The 19,427-nt window shown below is 34.7% G+C and overlaps 8 protein-coding genes across 8 annotated transcripts; 5 read left to right on the plus strand and 3 right to left on the minus strand.

Moving 5' to 3' along the window:
• Positions 1 to 462: 462 nt before the first annotated feature.
• Positions 463 to 3,072, plus strand: RO3G_05567 (uncharacterized protein; the record flags this gene model as incomplete). The annotated part of the gene is made up of 5 exons (XM_067660157.1): positions 463 to 491; positions 623 to 648; positions 748 to 1,025; positions 1,106 to 1,352; positions 1,403 to 3,072. The coding sequence occupies 5 exons, from the start codon at positions 463 to 465 to the stop codon at positions 3,070 to 3,072; spliced, it is 2,250 nt and encodes a 749-aa protein (XP_067516258.1).
• A 525-nt stretch (positions 3,073 to 3,597) lies between these two features.
• RO3G_05568 (uncharacterized protein) lies at positions 3,598 to 4,614 on the minus strand (the record flags this gene model as incomplete). The annotated part of the gene is made up of 3 exons (XM_067660158.1): positions 3,598 to 4,140; positions 4,198 to 4,402; positions 4,472 to 4,614. The coding sequence occupies 3 exons, from the start codon at positions 4,612 to 4,614 to the stop codon at positions 3,598 to 3,600; spliced, it is 891 nt and encodes a 296-aa protein (XP_067516259.1).
• A 442-nt stretch (positions 4,615 to 5,056) lies between these two features.
• Positions 5,057 to 6,763, minus strand: RO3G_05569 (uncharacterized protein; the record flags this gene model as incomplete). The annotated part of the gene is made up of 6 exons (XM_067660159.1): positions 5,057 to 5,110; positions 5,162 to 5,886; positions 5,983 to 6,196; positions 6,245 to 6,402; positions 6,452 to 6,560; positions 6,611 to 6,763. 6 exons carry the CDS (start codon positions 6,761 to 6,763, stop codon positions 5,057 to 5,059), a joined length of 1,413 nt encoding a protein of 470 aa, XP_067516260.1.
• Positions 6,764 to 7,347: 584 nt separating this feature from the next.
• Positions 7,348 to 7,551, plus strand: RO3G_05570 (uncharacterized protein; the record flags this gene model as incomplete). The annotated part of the gene is made up of 1 exon (XM_067660160.1): positions 7,348 to 7,551. One exon carries the CDS (start codon positions 7,348 to 7,350, stop codon positions 7,549 to 7,551), a length of 204 nt encoding a protein of 67 aa, XP_067516261.1.
• Positions 7,552 to 8,004: 453 nt separating this feature from the next.
• On the plus strand, positions 8,005 to 8,436 carry RO3G_05571 (uncharacterized protein; the record flags this gene model as incomplete). Its single annotated transcript, XM_067660161.1, has 1 exon — positions 8,005 to 8,436. The coding sequence occupies one exon, from the start codon at positions 8,005 to 8,007 to the stop codon at positions 8,434 to 8,436; it is 432 nt and encodes a 143-aa protein (XP_067516262.1).
• Positions 8,437 to 9,909: 1,473 nt separating this feature from the next.
• RO3G_05572 (uncharacterized protein) lies at positions 9,910 to 10,149 on the plus strand (the record flags this gene model as incomplete). Its single annotated transcript, XM_067660162.1, has 2 exons — positions 9,910 to 10,020; positions 10,075 to 10,149. 2 exons carry the CDS (start codon positions 9,910 to 9,912, stop codon positions 10,147 to 10,149), a joined length of 186 nt encoding a protein of 61 aa, XP_067516263.1.
• Positions 10,150 to 13,182: 3,033 nt separating this feature from the next.
• On the minus strand, positions 13,183 to 14,641 carry RO3G_05573 (uncharacterized protein; the record flags this gene model as incomplete). The annotated part of the gene is made up of 5 exons (XM_067660163.1): positions 13,183 to 13,434; positions 13,485 to 13,772; positions 13,822 to 13,968; positions 14,024 to 14,049; positions 14,119 to 14,641. 5 exons carry the CDS (start codon positions 14,639 to 14,641, stop codon positions 13,183 to 13,185), a joined length of 1,236 nt encoding a protein of 411 aa, XP_067516264.1.
• A 2,421-nt stretch (positions 14,642 to 17,062) lies between these two features.
• Positions 17,063 to 18,835, plus strand: RO3G_05574 (uncharacterized protein; the record flags this gene model as incomplete). The annotated part of the gene is made up of 6 exons (XM_067660164.1): positions 17,063 to 17,112; positions 17,165 to 17,206; positions 17,266 to 17,467; positions 17,546 to 17,619; positions 17,672 to 17,737; positions 17,830 to 18,835. The coding sequence occupies 6 exons, from the start codon at positions 17,063 to 17,065 to the stop codon at positions 18,833 to 18,835; spliced, it is 1,440 nt and encodes a 479-aa protein (XP_067516265.1).
• Between the last annotated feature and the right edge of the window lie 592 nt (positions 18,836 to 19,427).

Consider the following 19,427-nt stretch of genomic DNA (forward strand, 5'->3'; position numbering starts at 1 on the left):
TAAGGCAAGAGATGAATTTAAAAAGAAATACCCTGAAGAAGCAAAAGCTTTTTATACAAAGTCAACAAGAAAAGCACAAAGAGCACGAATTAAAAAATAAAAAATTAATGATTTTCTATTCCCTCTTTTTTTCTCTCTTTTTTTTTTTTTTTTTTTTTTTTAATGATACAATGACTATAAATTATAATAAATGTGTATTAGTTTTCTTATTATTATTTTCATTGTTTGACCTTATAAACTCTCAACAATTGGGTTCAATACAAACAAGTGTTCCTTGGAAAGCTGGACATGCTTCAGGTTTATACAAACATACGCACACCTTATAGTATTTTTATACTTAGCTTTACGTAGCCTATATATATCCATATGTCATTTTGTACGGAGGTTCACAAGATCCCTCAGCTAATTATGGAACAACTACCTTATCCGGATCTAACAGTCTTTGGGTTTGGGATTCACGTAATGGCTCTTGGTACAATCCAACAGTTCAGGTACAAAGTGGCGTTGAAATGTTACCACAAGTTTATATAAAAGCAACCAACCTACCAAGCCAAGGACAACTATTAACTTGGGTAGGAAATACAACTTCGAACAGCGTTTTACAAAAACTGGATATAAATAGCTGGTCTTGGAGTTTTCCAACTACAAGTAAAGAAGAAAGTGTAGAAAAAAAGAATATATATTTTTTTTTTTACTTTTTTTTTTTTTTTTTTTTTTTCTCCTTAACAAAATAATTTTTATGTATAGATTTTCAAGCATCTACAGCTAAAGTAGCGGGTTATTCCATTGTCACTGTAGATAATACAATTTATACTTATGGTGGTGTAGCTGTTGATAATAATGGATATCCAAATACAAACGCAGTACAAAATACTTTATCATTTTTAGATGCAGGTTCTTTTCAAGTATCCACCGGTTCAAATGGTATTGGATTGACAGATCATACAACCTGTTATTTGAAGAAATTGAATTCTTTAATTACATTTGGTGGTTCGACAACTGGAAGTTCCACAGGTGTGACGGATGTAACAATAGCATTTTTTTTTTTTAAAAAAAAAAAGAAAATAACCATCCTTTCTATTTTCTAAACAATACACTCTCATAGGCTGTGAATATTTACAATCTTAGTAGTAAAGTATGGAACGTTCAAGGATTATCAACACTTACTGCACCCGCGGCAAGACGACTCCACACAGCGAATTGTCTTGATGACTTTATGATTGTTTTTGGTGGCGGAACATCACAACCTTTTGATTCCGATATCTGGATATTAAATGCAACTTCTTATCCAAACATGTTTTGGCAAAGAATGTCTGTAGCGAATCAAACAGAGAGTCCTAATCCTAGAATGGGTATATGATTAACATATATAACCTTTATCCTTGTATTAATATATGTATAGGTCATTCTTCTGTACTTGATAGTGAAAACAATAAATTGTACATCTTTGGGGGTTGGGGTGTTACAGGAACAAACGATTCAAATATGTACGTCTTGGACATCAGCCACTGGAGTTGGACAAAAGTACCAACAACTGGATATGCAAAAAATCAAGTCACTACCCCCTCTATTCCTCCTTTAAACACCACTGCTACAACTGCGACAAGTGAAAATCATCAAAATAAGGCAGGTATTATTGCTGGTGCTACTGTAGGTGGTGTAGTATTTCTTGCCTTACTTGCCCTTGCTCTCTTTTTCTTTAAAAGACGATCAAGAAAAGAGCAAGAAAAGGACGTGACGAGTTCAACCCATGAAGATGAACAATATGTCGACAAAACCTCTTTACCTTCTGACAGTTATGGTAGACCGCCTTATCGCATGTCCAAAGCATGGAGCAGTACATCTTTTGCTAAACATTCTGAAATTGGTGATTATTCGGACAGAGTCGTCACAGGCGTTTTGGAGGCAGTGACGGATGCGGGTACCGTGGCAGCCACCCACGGTTCATCTCGTGACTCATTCCGACATTCAAAGACTTTACTTGAGATTGGACCAGGACAGGTACCGAATGAGATCATTTCACAAAAGCCAAATGAATTCTCTGTGCTTATTCGACCCAAACATGATCTTCAAGTGGATCATCACCGTGCAGCATTAGATGATGAAGATTGGACTTTACCCGATAGCCCTTTATCACCTGTACAATATATTCAAACATCATCCAAGCCAAGCATCGGAACAAACTCGACATGGGATACTACTGAAGCTAGACGAAAGGTAGTAACACATCATCACCCATCATCCAGTATAATGACCAATACACCCGTGGCTCAAACAGTGCATATACAAGACGAAGAACAGTCACGACCCGAATTATACAATCGAATGAGTCCTTTGGATCTCTTAGCCTCTCTTGGTCAGCATCACCACACAGAATCGAGTGGCCAGAGTAATAGTAGTGGCGAATCATTCACTATTCTCAAATCACCTTCTACTTCCTCTTCTATATCTGATGGACTCTTGACACCCATCATTTCCTTGTTACCCAAGCGATACCAAATCGATCCTACTTTACCACCCATCATCGGTCCTTCCAACTCTATACTGTTTGCCAATGATAATATTACCAAAATGCCAGTGACAATCAAACTGTTTGGACGTCGCGAGGCGTGGGAAAGGGAATGCAGAGCATTAACCAAGTTAAAGTCGCCTTGGGTAGTTGAACTTGTAGAGGTTTTGACGTTACAAAAGAAGGAAAATGAAGAGGAAGTCAAGTATGTGGCTGTGATGGAGCGATTAAGTGAGACGCTCAACCGCAAAAAAAATATTATGCCTCAAGTGGTTGCTAGTCATCTCTTGCGAGCCCTTGCTTATTGTCACAACTACCGAATCGCATTTTGTGATTTAAAACCGAGCAATGTGATGCATGTGGATGGAACATGGAAGTTAATTGACTTTGAAGCAAGTAGAACGATAGAAGAAGAATGTGTGGGTGTCATGACACCACGTTATTGTGCTCCTGAGGTTGCAAAGGCAACTACATATGGATTGGAGGGAGCGAGTGGTGTGGTTGCTACAGCAAGTGTTGATCTTTGGTCACTAGGATGTCTTATTTATGTAAGCTTTCAATAAAGAAACATAGCTTGATCTAATTCTTATTGCATAGGAACTGGAGACACAAAAATCATTATTTCCAAATAACATTAAAGATGAAACCATATTACACTTCATATCTCATCCGTCACCATCTACACCTACTTTAAGTAACGGTCTTCGATGGAATGAGCAACAAGAACTGGAAATACCACAATTAGACAAACTTATTCAAAATGAGCATACACGATATATCATCAAGACCTTATTGAGTAGAGATCCTCTTTATCGTGGATCTGCTCAACAATGGATGGTAAGCGATTGAATGTAAATTTGTTTAAATGATTAATAACATGTAATCCTATTTTATAGCAAGATACTTACTTTAATTATTAAAATCCCCTTTCGCTTGCTTTTAATCTCGTTTGCATTTTACTAAACTTATTTTAATCTTTGGTTTATTCATTAAAATACTCTGCTTCTTTATGAAAGAAGTCTATTCAATTTTATTTGGGTATTTTTTTTATTTTATTTCGACATCTTTGCTTGTCGAATCTTTTTTTTTCAATTTTTTCCTTCTTTTTCCTGCTCTACTTGTTTAATCTTATCCTTCTCAACATCATCTTTCATTGTGTTATCTTTCTTAACAGCGTTCTTAAATGTTTCGCTGTCATTCTTCACAGGATCCTTTTTGATCTTTTCTTCTTCTTTTTGTTTTCTTTCTTTTATGCTGTACTCTTTGCTCTTTACTTGAGAAGCCAAAGAAGGTTTGATATAAATAAAGCGATCTTCCAAGACAGCATCCTTTATATTTTCCAACACCTTCTTCGTTTCTTCCTCATTTTCAAATTCAACAAACCCATAGCCTCTTGATCTTCCATTCTTTGTGCGCACCACATGAACAGAGACTACCTTATAATCAATAAACAATTCTTTCAATTCTTGTTCATTTGTAGCAAAGGGTAAATTGGCTATAAATATAACCACAGACGAGTGTTCTACTTTCTTTGAATGACGCTTCCTTCTCTTCTTTTCGACCACATCAAGAGCAGATTCTTGATTTGATTCGGTACTTTCTTCTTGGGATGATGTACTGGTGCTCTTCTGCTATGATCATTTTATAAGATATATGCAAACAGACATGAAAAATATGCTTTTTGTCACCTTTTTTGCAGACTTCTTGGTAGATCGTTTACGAGGCACTTTATGGGGTGAATTAGAGCGAGCTATTTCAACATGAACTTCACGACCTTCCAATTCCTTTTTATTCAGTTCCTTAGCTGCCCTTTTGGCTTCTTGCTCCGTTTCAAATGTAATGAAGCCATAAACAAATGGCCTGCGATACTTTTTAATCACAATGGTTTCCAAACTATAGTTGGAATAGGTTTATTAAAAGATAAAAGCCTCAAGCATTCATCTTTATAAAGATAAGACTTACATTTTTCCACATGTTTCAGCAAAGGTAACAAGTGATTCTTTTTTGATTTTGAACGGCAAATTACCTATAAATACTTTATTGATAGGTTCATTCATCACAAGCTTAACAGGAGTTGTTTTCATTTCAGTCGTTGTAATTGTCATTTTTTTTTGTTTATGTGAAAAAGAGAAAAACAAAAAGAATCAGGAACCTGAAATTTATGAGAATTTTATGCTGAAAACTGCGGCAGAAGAGATGTGTTGTACAGACAAACCTTTTTTGGAAACATCTAGACTCGGATCATCCGTTTTTGAACAAGATTTTTATTTTTTTATGAAGTAGGCCAAATGAAAGTAAAGACCTTATCAATTTCTAGTCTATTAAAGCATCCAAGAATAGAAAAAAAAATTAATTGACTTTTCTCTATAAAATCCAAACAAAACGAATATACCACTCGTATTTCTTTATGCTATAGATTCTCGGTGTTAGCTTTTCATGCAACATTTGTTAAAAAAAAAGGATTTTTGTAACCAACCAAATAAATAACAGAGGCTTTTAACATATACAATTAGGCAAAAGTTTGTAAAGAAAATATTATTTTAAAGGTTATATTTCAACCTTTTCGACTTCAGCACGAGCTTCTTGCCATGATTTAAGATTCTTTATAAAATGCCTGTTATCAGTAACAAGACACAAACATAATTAATTTACCTTTTGACAGTAACGAATATGTATTTTCGCATAGGCAATCATCATATCACGCATATCGTGAATCTTTTCTCGTTGAAATCGGTCCAGATCTGCTTGCAATTCAGTTGACACTGAATTCAAATCTTTATTTGTAATATTCAAGGCTTCTTCCAATACATGGATAGCATCCTTGGACATACCAATTTGGTTACGTCTAGTTGCTTCTGGATCGACATCTATAATATTCTGTAACGTATAACCCACTGCACTAATCACTCGCATCGATCTTCCACTCCAAGTACTATTACTGCTGCGTGACGATAAGACCCTGGATGCTCCTATCAATTCTTCCTGAGGATTATTTATTTCATCAACATCCACCGCATTTGGTCCAATCGTCTTATTCCTTGTTAAGGCTTCCTCCAGACGTCTCGCTTCATTCTCCATATTTTGTAGGCTATTCAGATGTTCTTTCTTATTTTCTAATTCTTCCTCAATCAACTCTACTTGAACATGCTTCATGTGTCGAAATTTTAGAGTCTTTTTAATAATGTGTGCAAACTGGGCATGTTCTTGAATAGGCTCAGCAAATTCACCTTCAAGCGATGTCACCATCTGGCCTGTTTCAGTATAACCCGTATCCACTGCCTGTCCAATTTTTTCAATCGCATTGGCTACTGTACCTGATTCATTTAGACTAAATCCATTGTAAACTGCTCCTAATTCTGCATAATCATTTGCTAGTTCTATCATAAACATGAGTCCCCTTATTCTTTCATTCTTTTCATGACTACCTCCTAATCGACGTATCACTTTGCGTTGGCTTTTATCCAAATTATTACTCATATGATTGGCTATTCTAAAAGTGAATTTTTCTGACTCTTCAAATCTTGGATCAGGTTTTTTTAATTGATAAGCTGCGGAGGGCGTAGGAATTAGATTGCTTGCCAAGACAGGATTAAATGTATGAGTTGGCATTTGGACATCTCGATGGAGCACCATTTGTAATGGATTTTTTGGTATAGTAGATAAGGGTGGAGAATGAAGTACATCCGACTATTGTTTTTGTTGAGTGACAAAAAGGTCTTTTATGAAATATTTTACCCAAGTGACAGTACTCTCCAGAAATTGATGAAATACATGATCTTTGCCTAGCTCGGGATGCTTGGCGACTCTATTTAAAAATGTTTGCAGCATACGTTTTCTTTTTTCTATCATAGGTAAATCATCCTTTATTTTTGCTTGTAAAGTAGCATAGTCAACTATACTAGAAATATAAATATATTTTATATTACACATACTTTATTTTACCAAAAGAATGCTTTTCGGGTATAGGCGGTATAATCAAAGCAGGGTAAAGTGATGTTAGCGCTTTTCTAAAAGATTCAAATTCGCTATATCTACGTTTTGTTTCAGTATCCTAATTTATAATTAGTTGATATAAAGTATGAAAGCACTCTAATTACTTACACCAATACGTAAATGATAAGTAATATAACTTTTACCAGAAAATGAATCAGACTGTTTTTGCGCCTCAGTGATAAATATGAAAATGTCTTCATGTTGCAATAAACGGTCAATGGAACATTCACAACTTGGCTTAAGTGAATTTCTGTTGGTCATTGTTTATAAAAAAAATACCCGAACAAAAAGAAACAGTGATAAATGATGGTCTCTTGAGAGGGAAAAGCGTCATTTTTAATATCACGTGGCACAATGACGAAGAAGAAAAAAGATACACCTTTTCAGAAAGTATTCGTACATTTTTGGAAAAAATTTCGTACACTAAAAAGAGTAATTGTTGTCATCTATGGCAAAGCGTGAGTGCTCTAAAATTCATCATGGTTCTTTTACCTAATATTACTAAACCATCTGACCGAGGTAGGCCTCCCAAACACTCGGCTCGATCTACAACCCCCACTTTAACATCCTAACGCAAACTAACTGTGCTCTGTTCTAAAGTGCATCAACGACCCACTGTTGCATGAGAAAGTCTCCTTCATCCCCATTCATCTGCGACATCTCGACCTCCATCTAATACAGTTGATTTGCATACAACTGCCCCCAATGCTGCCCAACCAGTGATAATCGAAACCACATATTGGGGAGTCTCTCAATCTCCTGTAAACATTTTCTTTGACGTTACATGTCGTCGTGAATCAGATTGTGATCTTTATAAATTAGCTTTTTACCAATTGAAAGAATATATGGATCTGGTAGTTCGTAAGTCAAGACCTAACCGCTTCCTAGAAGTAAATTTTAATATTGAAAAATTTCGTATTTTAGCCTGTAATGATGGACTAAAATTTGATAATGGTTTGGTTGTCATTCGTCCTGGATCCATTATTAAACGAGTTACACTTCAACGTCTTCCTTGGTTGAAATCACAGCGATTATTGGAAGGATTGTAGAGCCATTTTGGGAATTGTGGTAGTTTTCACGATGTCGGTATTGTAACTGACTCAGACACTGACGTCTTTCTTGGTTCTGGATATGCCGTACTCGACTGTTCCCCTAGCCCGAACCAAACGGACCCTTTTTTGGAATCAACTCATACTATCGAATGGATTGATCCTGCAAGCAGCGAAGGTCTGTCTTCTATTTTTATCCATGCCTACTGGAAAGATATGCCCACTTATTGTAAGTATTGCCATGAACTCGGCCATAGCGCGGTCCAATGTAAAGAGGCACCCAGTAATAAGCGTACGTGCTTTTATTGCTTTAAACCTGGCTATATCCGAGCTCAATGTCCTGATTAATTTGTTTTGAGAAAACGTAGAAAAGCTAACCCTACTTCTTCTGCTCTACCTGGGGTCACGCCCCCAATCGCCGAGTCTAATACTGACATCACAGGCTCTACAGCAATGGCTTCTAATTCTCTTTCTGTGGATATGTTCTCCAATGCCTTGAATGCTAATGATGATGGTGAGTGCTCGGATCCTTTCAATGCTTCTACTGGCCTTTTGAAGGACCCTCTGCCGACCTCATACATACAACTGATTAGAGAAGTTTTTGAATCCACTAACCGTTCTATCTATGCATCTCCGGTCAAAGGGACAGAGGATTTTGAATCCTCCACATCGGGAGACACCATAATTTTGACAGGCCTTACACAGCTTACTGAATTACGTGCAGAATTGGATATCACGCATGACCTTATAGACACCTGCTCCGATGAAGACGTGCCTGATCCTTCTTCGATCATTAAAGACACAAAGGGTTCCTCTGCATTCATCGATCGTCGGGTTTTACCCAGTACACTGCTAGGAAGTCAACAAGAGAACAGAAACTCGTAAACAAAATGAATCTTTAGTTATTATTATGAAGTTGTAACAATCGCAAGTCTTCTACATTACTTTCCTTGAATGGTAATAGTCTTTTCAAGGTTAGTAATCCAACTTCACAAAACATTTAATACGGTACATTCGCTCGCACTCTCCTACTTTTATCGCTCTCCAAGAAATTGATAATAGTAGCAGTAACAATAGTCACCTACATCTATTACACCAACAGCTTTGTAGTCATCAGTCCTTATGGACACGATACTGTGGCCTCCTCTGTTTTAATTCGCAGCACCCGTTAACTCGTATTCCATTCCCGAGGATGCACGATGCATTTTAGCAAATTTTCTCATACCAATGGACAGATAGCTCCTTTTCACATCCTAGTTGTCTATGCCCCGGCCTCTTCGCCTCGTGATAGACAAAAACTTTTTAATACCTTGCTGGCTTTTCAGCAACCCTCGTCCTATGATCCGGATTCACGCGTCGATCGAATGACTATTGCCGGTGACTTTAGTAATACGCTCAAATCTCAGGCCTTACCAAGCCGTTCATCTGTACCTTCTAAATGGTTACATTCTTCCGATTCCATTTTAAAAATGTGATGATGGACCTAAGTTTGTTAGACACACCCACTTCTCGACGGGATTCAAGCGCTCAGTCTATTATAGACTATATTTTTTTTTTGTAAAAGGAGGATTTTATTTAGGTGCCGCAAGGCGTACACCATTGTAAACGGTAATATTATAGACTATATCTTGACCTTTCTATTAATTTGTTGAAGCGGACGTTGCGTTTCTCAATTTTGCTTGGACGGATCATGCTTTACTTCAGATGACACTTAAAACCAACTTTCAACTCAACACAGGGCCTGGTATTTGGCGAGCAAATCCTATCTATGCGGGTATCAAGGAATATCGCCAGCAGCTGGCAAATATGCTCACAACCCTATATAACCAAGAAATTGAAAATTCATCTTTAGCTCCACAAGACTTTTGAGACTTGGTAAAGAGTCAGGTCCAAATTTTCACTAGGCGATTTGGAAGAAAACGTGTAGATTGGCGTAAACAGCAAATTACAGCTTTACAAAAAAAAAAAAATGACAACATTTACTTAGGGACTCCTTGCCTAATTCACTTTTAGCAATTCATCTGCCTCGAGTTGAACAGCAAACTCAAATGCTACAACAAGAGGTATCATCTATTGCAATTTTAAAGGCTGAACGGAATTGGCGAGAAAGAGGAGAGACGAATGCCGGATATCTGAAGAAAACAGCAGCCCAACGAACAGTTCAACGCTCAATTCCACCTCTACGAGATCCTGTAACTAAAAAAAAAAAAAAAAAAAACCCTCCCGTTTTCTCTACTTTAAATTGACATGCGAACAAGAAGGCGAGAACCATTTTAGGATTCAAAAACTTGGTTAAGAGGGAATTACAAAAATACAGAAGTTGTAGAATTCGTTAAAAAGGATAGATATTCATTTGATATGAAGGACATTGCTGAAGAAGACTATATATATTCTCTTGAACAAGCTGAAAAACATGAAAATAATGAATATCGTATTTGGGCTTCAAATATTAGAAAAAATGATTATATGGTAATTTTTTAAGTTTATGTTAAAATGTCAGTATTTGTTTACGATCTTTTATAGGCCTTTTCATTATCAAGTACATTGGATTATTGGAGATACCTCTTTGATAAGGAGAAAGAGGCTAAAAAAGGATAAAGCAGCGAGTACTGATTTCAAAAGCACCTTGGCTACGTTTAGATCTTCTCATACTCTAAAGAAGATTAAAACACCTGTAAGCTTGTTTTACTTTTTTTACTTAAAGAATATTTTTAACCCTTACTTCTTATTAGTGCTTTGCCAACGATAATGTTTTTATTGAAGGTTATAGACAATCTTTTGGGACAATAGTTGGTAGATTTGCTAAATGTATTCAATCTGAGGATAACAAACCTAGTTACTTTAAAACGTAAGTATACCACATTTTAATGCAAAAACAGCAAATAGTAATAGAGCATATTTAGTATGGGAATGAACAATATCATGGATCTGTCAGACAACTCAGATAACTCTCAGCTTTTTCAAATTAATTCATCTTCACAAACACACTTGAAACACGTTATGAATGGAATGAGCAACGAAATCACTTTCACACAACAGGAATATAATTGTGAATCATTTGAACGCATAATCAAAAAAGTAATAATTTATCTTAGATGTCTACTTCTTCAACAAAAAATATTTAACAAAATACGCTAATGTTATTGTTTATAGCATAAATATATTGAAAATGAAGATACTTTTTTGAATTCAGTAATCTCGGAGATTGATGATATGCGCACTCAACAAAAAACTGCCAAAAGAATTTATCTACAGATGTAAGTTTATCATTTTTTTATATTCTGTTTATTAATTAACATCTTTATACAGTCTTGAGACAATGCTCTATGATAAGTACCTTTATGAAAAGATTGGGTGTAGCGAACAAGACTTCGTAGTTAAAATCTAGGGGCCTATATTTGAAAGTATATTCCAAGGAAGCGGCTGTCGTTTGTTGTGGAAAATTTTCTGCATTTCACTTTACTTTATTCTTTCTATGAGGAAGAGTTGCTTACAGACATTTGATGAATAAGGGAGACACAAAAAGTTTGGTTTGTCTCGAAAACAACACTGATTCAAGACTGGATTTACGGATTTTATCTTCTAAATCAGAACTGTCATTGCCTGAATTTTCGAAGGAAGCTGAACCCTGAAAGTATTACTATGACAAGAAAAAGGCTGTTATCGCAAATTTAATATATTTGAAGGATTTGTCAGTATCATTTCTATGAACAAAGAAATAGAAGCTAAATATAGAGATGATCCAATGGAAACACAACATGATAGACCTTCCAAATATAGAATGCGCAAAGCGAACATTTAAAGCGTCGATCCCAATCCAAAACTCAAGCATCTCAAGACAAAGAAATTATGATCAATCCCCTTGAAATATAATATACAAATATACACAAAGAATACATTTTAATAAAGGACATCTTTCTTTCTTCTAAAAGGATCCTATTATTTCAGATCTATTTTGGGGTTACCAATTTTATAAGAAGACTTACAGATTTAATTCGAAAGGGAAACCCAGATGACAATGACGCCATGAATTTTCTTTGTTCCTTTTGTTCTTTGTGAGGATCTGGAATCAGATATATATACTATTCGACTTATATGTGATGACTGGACAGTTGTTGAAAAGGCTGGAGATATTGATTTACCTACCTCTGTTGATGATATCAAAAATGGTAACATTGAAAAATATATTCAAAACTTGAAATATTTTAAGGTAAGTGTACATTTTATGACATTTACCTTATTGTAGACTGATAAAGTTTATATGAGATAGAGTCATTGTCTGAAAATTAAAAAAATCGCACATAAAAAATCAAATTAAAAGAAAAGTATGAGTCGCGTTCCTTCCAAAAAAGCCATTGTCACGCGATTTTTAAGCAGAGATATTTGGCACGACCCTTTTGAAAGTGTTCAAGAAGATGAATGCTGTTAAATACGTTGTTATAACTTACTTTCCCTTTTTTTATCAATTATATCCCATATTAAATTTCTCCAATTAACTTGATTAGTCACTTATTTACTTATTAAAAAAAAGAATCAGACAAGAAATAACATATACATGCAAAAGAGATTGAAAGAGAGAATTTAGTTGATAGACTAGAATCAGATGACGCTTCAATTAAATTATTGGCTCTATTTTTTTCATCTTTCTACTGTAAATATAGCAAACTGCCGTTTTTGGGGAGGGCAAACCGCTGATTAGAACAACGGTAAACCATCAATAGAATTCAACATTTGTATTGAAAAGAAAACATTTTGCTGATCGTCCATAAACTTTACTAGTTTCAGGGTTTGTCAATTAGTTGACTCCTCTTCTGGCTCTTCAATTTTCATGCTTGTCGGCTTTTCAAGTGGTTTAAGCTCTATGTGCTGATCGTAGCTTGTCAATTGTTCTAAAGGATATTATTCGTTGTCAATCCCCATTTCGTATACATGAGTTTCATTTTCCTGTTTATCAAAAGCCTTGCCATGTCCATTTTCAAATAAAAAAGTAGCCATAGTATGGATACTGAAGACAAAAATGTATTTTTTTTTAATTTGTGATCGCAACTTAAATTACAGAAATATCCTTCTCCGGATCGTTATCGAAAGTTATCCTACATTTCAGAGCCGTATGACACTCAACATAGGCTTCTTTAGTTGCTTATAATCGTCTCTTAAAGTATACGATTTTTTTTTGTGGGTGGTGTACGAAATTCTTTTAATAGAATGTCCCAAAATTTATTTCATCACTGTGCAGTTTTTTTTTTTTTCAAAAATGTACGCATACTTTCTGAAAAAGGTGTATCCTTGGTAATAAGAAAATCATTGTAGCGTAACAAAAAAAAACAGAAAAGAGTCTTACACACATAATAAAAATCAAGCAAACAGTAGACATTGTAACACATGAATGTGATTACTACTGCTCTCTTCAAATCAACCAGCAAGGGCAATCTTGATAACAATCTTTGTAGCTATCCCTTTTTACTGTTAACCAGTGCTTTACGATCGATGTAAATGGAAACATAGTGTACAACATATATAAAAGATGTCTTTCTTACATTCCAAGGAGCAAATTACTATTTTAAATGTTTATGTACATAAGGATTTTTCTTAAGAATTAATACACAATTAATAACATATTTATCATATCTTTTAAGAGGACTCTCCAGCCAAAAGGTCTGAAGCAACAATATTGTTGTTTTGTACCAAAGAGACATCAATTGTACCTTGACCTCTTTCAAATTCATAAATCATCACTAATAAAGGAGAAGCAATGTCAGGTAAAATAGTTTCATTGGGCGGTGTACGAGGTAATAAAAGATCATCTGCAAGAGTTTGAGATAAATCCTCGGTTGTTGTTGTTGTTGTTCCTTGGTTTAATTTCGATTGAGCATCTTCAAAAACCTACTTTGCTATTAGAGCTCTATATTATCTTGGCTCAGTTTTCAATTTACCTGGACTACGCATAAATTATTGATAGCAATATCGACCTCTTCCCAAGACTGCAGGGACCTTATTCCTTTCATGAATGCATCAAAAAATTGATTGACATAAGTAAAGCTGAACATGTATTTTCCTTCATTCAACCATAAAGCTTGTTGAACTTCTTTTGATTCGAGTACAACATTACCAAATGAATAAATAGTAGTAGTGCATTCAATTGTACGACGATCTTTGGTTTCAAAGAATGAAGTGTTGTTGAAAAAGAAATCAGATGTATTGATGTTTAAATTAAGATTCACCTAAGGCACACATAAATATTTTATCTGAATACTGTTTAGTGTAATTTACCTTGGCAGATAATATAGTTAATGCGGGGCTCAGAGTGAGATCTGAAAGCGGAGGACATTTCTCTTTTGCTACATAGCTTTTATCAACAGAAGGTAAACAGGAAGGAGTACAATCAGTGACAGTTGCTAATGTATGAGGTATGATTGTCTATTTAAGACTTATTTTAGTTCTCTTTCCCTTTTATAAAATGTGTGAGCCTTACTGCAGAATCATAAGGTAATGGATATTCTAAATACAGACATAAGTAATTGGGCCATAGGGAATAAGTGGAAGAATCAATCCAGGTTGCATTCATACTATGAATGATGGAAGAGAGCGAATGGGTCGACTGAAATAAATTTAAACTAGGATGACTAAGGGATGATTTAAGTTGGTTAATTTTTTGCTTCTTGCTGTTTTTTCTAATGCCTGGCATTGATGATTTCTTGATAGTTTTTTTTTGTCTTTTTGGGTTGTTTGTTAATGGGAAGTTATTGCTTTGTATATTTGGTTGATCCAATAAGTCGACCACAGTTGGGCCATTGGGAGGAAAAAATTGTTGCAGCAGGTTGTCTGTATTTGTGAAATCTTGTACTGAAAAGTTGCTATTATCTAAAAATATTGTATCATCATTAGCAATTTCATTGCTTAAAGAATTGAAGAAGGGCTCAAAAAAAGGATCTTTTAAATCAAGCATGGATGAAGATATTGGATTTTGCTGCTGGCCTTGATATAACATGTCAAATACATAATCAGCAGGTGAAGAGGACATAGAGGAGTCGTCTGATGAAATGGGTTCAATCTTTATCTTTTGGCTGCGGCGAGAGCTTGAAGTAGACATCTTTGGCTTCCTTTGGGTTTGTGGACGTATAGGCTGTTGTATCATTGCAAATCCTTCATCTACATCCACTGAATCAGTTAATAATCTCATAACTACATTTCGCTTTAGTGTGTCTATCGCTCGTTTTAAGAATGTAACTTACAGTGAGGATCACTTTTACGAGTGTTCTTAAGTACTTGTATATGCGAGGATACTTGCTTTCTTGTTCGCATTTTTTGTGTTTTACGAAATATAAAATCTGAAATAAGTTCATTTCGTCCGCAGGGTTTTCCATTCACCAGTATCTTTCTTCTACCTAGCTTAGGTATCGTCTCCAAGGCTAAACCAAAAAATTGATTTTTTATTAAAACAAGGATTTAAGTGTATGTATATGCGTGCATGTGTGCGTACCTTCAATAAATGCTGCTTCAACATCTGCCGGCCAAACCTGTTGCTTTTATAAAAAGTCAATGAATTTCACATTTCAATATAACTTAAACCAACCTCTTCTTTATGTTTATTTGATATGTGCTCATGTTTTAATTGTTGTAAATGTTGCATGGTATTGCTATGCTTAATTTTAGATCTTTTATCCAATATGTTGATTTGATTATCGGAAGTAAAGAAAACGTCTTGTGCACAAGCCAACATTGATTTATAATATAAAAAAAAAAGAAATAAAAAAGAATTTATATTTATGTTGTGTAAATGTTTGTAGTATACCTAGTGTCTGTGAGTTTAAGGGGTATATAGAAAGGGGTCATGAAAATTATTTGGAAGCGGCATCAAATCAAAGGGGCAAAGAGGAAGGGGAAGTATAAAATGGTATCATTTTATGTAGAATCTGTCAATAAGAAAAAAAGTTTCTTTTTACTCCTTTTTCTATTCTAGAAAGTTTTGATTCTGTATGTGTGCACTGCTCCTTTTAAGAAATCGATTTAATATATCAACTTTTTGTTTCTTCTCTTTTCTATATGAAACAGGATAATAAAGTATGAGCTATTTCTTTATTTGGTGTCTTTGGAATGGAACAAATTTTGCTTTTTTCCTCTTTCTGGATTCGGAAGCACACCAGTTGTTTTGTCAACAACTATTTCTCTCAGTAAAAAACTTTAAAAGAAACTCTTCCCTTTTTATGTAGTTCAAAAAAGAAGAAAATGTTTAAGCGATCGTTGTTGTTATTCGCATTATTTGTGTGTCTGTGCATATTCAAATTCAAACTAATTTATTGACTACAAGGAAAGAAAATACTCTTAGAAAGCCCTTGCTCATACGTACTTCTCACTTATTTGCTCTCTCTAACAATCCCCTTTCAAGATATAGTAACCCATGTATATGGAATATACAGTGTTCCTTTACTCCTAATAATATGCTTTTACTTCCCCTAGTAATAAAGGTGCATCCATCCAAGTCATGTACAAAAGGGAGAGACAATGATTTACCAATGGAAAAAAAAGAAGTTGAATGAGCGTTATAATATGTTGTCAGAACGAAATGAAAGGAGTGGACCCCTTCAGTATGCTGGTTGCTGAAACTTGTTGGGGCGTAACTATACCTACATACAACAAAAAGATACCTGCTATTATACTATAAATGAGCTTAACTTTTTGTGTATTTGAAACTCTAATCATTTGCTTTATTTTTAGCTTTTGTTCTATTTCCTTCTTCTTCTTAAATACGAACGTAGATTTAGTGTGTTTTATTCATTTCATATTTTTAGTCTCGCTTTTTACTTTATTTTGTATGTAATTAAAATATAAGAAAATAGAATAACCGAGAGAATTTACAGTAGTCGATTACTCTTTTTTTTTTTTTTTTTTTTTAGGAAGAAGTCAATATACATTTGATTGCTAGGAAGACATAAATAATACGTGTAATCGCAACTAAGCATATGGATCATTCTTTCTGTAAACAATATTACAAATCAGGATGGAAAATAATGTGTAAACACTAATCAGACATTACTAAAACAAAATAGAACAAAAGGCACAAGAAACAAAACATGAAAAGGAAAGTTTATTTGATTTACGCAAAAGCACAAGAAATGCTATTAAGTTAATCTAAAAACTGGGCTACTTTATGCTTTTATTCATCGTTCTTTATTGCTTGTGATATATGAATTTATCTCTTTTGATCTGTACGCATAAGTTCCAAGTTACTGTTTTTTATGAATTTATATCCAACCAACCTATTTCCTTTGAACATTTCACTAAAAGATCTTATATAATTGCATGTTGTTTTAGTTAAATACTTTAACTAATAATAAATGAAGCAAAAGTTTCCTATTCTATAAATAGTCAAGGCTTTTAATAAGGATGCCTTTGGAGCCAAGCTTTTTGAATCAAGCCTCAAATAAATACATGTAACGTTACACTCATTTTGATTTAAATTCTCGTCTTTAAACTTTTCATTTATTTTCTCCTTTTTTTCTTTTTAATATAAATGTCTTCAGAACATTGTCCAACTCTTGGAGGGCTAAGCGAAAGTGGATTGTAAGAACTTGATAGATTATGCAGAACTTTTGCTTATTTTATTATTCTAAAGTAATCCAGAGTTTGACTTGAAACAGCTTGTGTTAAATCCAAAGTAAAAAAAAATCAAGTGTCTTTCTACAACAATAGCAATGACCTTATGCATTTATATAGTAGCAACTATCATGTCTGGGGCTGGTTAGCCTCAGGCTTTTTGGTGCTTGTGACAGTGACGATTGCGTCTCACACAATTAACGAACACCTTCATCACTATTGCACACCTGAAATACAGAGACATAAAGTGAGAGTAGTCGCGTATCCAGCAGCTTATGCAGTACTTGCTTGGTTATCTTATTTGAAATACGATTATGAAACAGTAATTTTGTTCTTTGCCAGATTATTTGAATCGTTTGCCGTATATAACTTGTACATGTGTTTACAAGCTTATTTACAGCCTTACCGAGAAAAGAATGCTGGACTTAAGGAAGAGGTTACGACCAAAGTATTTGGACTATATCGTTTTAACCTGTAAAAAGAACTAAGCACTTTGACAAAAAAAATTGCTAAATTCAGTGAATAGTAAATCAAAATGGGGCTTACACTTTCGAGTAATTGTAGATATACTTGTACTTCAATTTCCAATTTGGTAAATTCCATCCTCTAAAAAAAAACAATGTAAAAAGAAAAACAAATTGAATGATTTCTATTAAACAACCCTAAACTTTCGGTTATCATTAGGAATATCATTGCTGCCTTTATTTCAATCATTACTCAAATCAAGGGTATTTATTGTGATGGACAATTTAGTCCAAAGGGTGCGTATGTTTATCTTGCCATCATCCAATTCAGCTCCTTATCCATCATTCTGATGGCATTATTCACTTATCTGTCTGTGTTTGATAAAGAATGGAAGGACGGCAACATACGTGCACATGGTATGTTTTGGTGTGTTAAAGGACCTATCATGATCATATTTTACTGTGGTGATATCCTTTTGGCCATTTTGAGTTACTTCAATGTTATTCAGGATAAACCACCCGGATCTCCCAGTGGCACTTATTGGACAACAGAAGCCATAAAAAATGGTTACTATGTGCTTATTATCTGTGTTACTATGACAGTCGTTGCTGTGCTCATGCAAATCTATTTTGGTCTGGATGCTAAAGAATACCAAACAGAGGAACCAGAGCATAATTACTTTGTGGCCTTGGTTGATGGCTTTTTGGCCTATATCCCTCAATTTATTAGAAACGTGTTTATGTGTGGTGGTGATACGGTTGTGCTTGCCAAGAAACGAATCAAGCTGCGAAAGGAAAGACGATTGAGTGACGATGAATATAACCTGCTGGCACCTGCAGAGGACACAACGATGCCTCATGAGTATCTCACACAGCCTGCACCCTCACTTCAAAATTCTAAACTATATGATGAGGATGTGAGGTTTAATAACCGACAGCAACATAATTTTAATGCTCTGTCACTTGAACCGCTTGTCTCCATTATCGAAAATGAAGCCTTACAGACATCAAAAGATAAAGATGAAAAGCAAGTACAGATACTAAAAGAACAAGAAGAAAAAAAGGAAATCAAGAAGGCAGGAGCAAGAAGTTCTTCTCTCGCTTCCATTATCATTCCTCCTCCTCCAATGCAGTCACGAGCTATAGGACGTAATGATGAGGTGTCGGTAGAATCAGTTAATCAGGGTCCTGCTCATTTTACCCCGCATGATTTAGAGCGCAATTAATGAATTACGCCCCCTTTGTACACCAATGATTACAATAAAGAGCGGGGAACGAGTAAATTATAAAAGTTGACGGAACAATTATATTTTTGGTAAAAGTTACTCGAAATAGCACACAGTATACATTAAGTTTATAACAAGAAAAAGAGCACGTTAGAAATTTAAAAGAAAACATAACTCTACGCGCTTCTTTTTATTGAAACAATGCCCCTTAAACAAGTTTTTGAAGGCTAAATCCCCTTTATGCAAAGGGGAAAAGAAACTGCAAGCTAAACATCTCCCTTATCAACAACATGAAAAGCTAAAATACCAATATCCAGGTTATGAAAAATGAATTAGGGAGATTATAACAAGAACTATAATCCGTAACGGAAGGAGTCGCAAACCTTGGTACTCCTAAGCTATAAAATTTGTTTCTAACAGCTTTACTTGTAAGAGTTCAAAGGGTTTATTGGGGCAGTTTTCTTATAACAACAGGAATGATTAACTCCCACAGTTGAAGGAATTGATTTATTAAAATGTTTCTCTGACACTTTTGTTTACATTTCTCAAAGAAGTTAAAAATTCTACATTAGCATTCAATTTTCTAGTTGTA

The sequence above is a fragment of the Rhizopus delemar genome, genomic scaffold (assembly GCF_000149305.1).
Source record: "Rhizopus delemar RA 99-880 supercont3.4 genomic scaffold, whole genome shotgun sequence".
NCBI classification, from domain to species: Eukaryota; Fungi; Mucoromycota; class Mucoromycetes; order Mucorales; family Rhizopodaceae; genus Rhizopus; species Rhizopus delemar.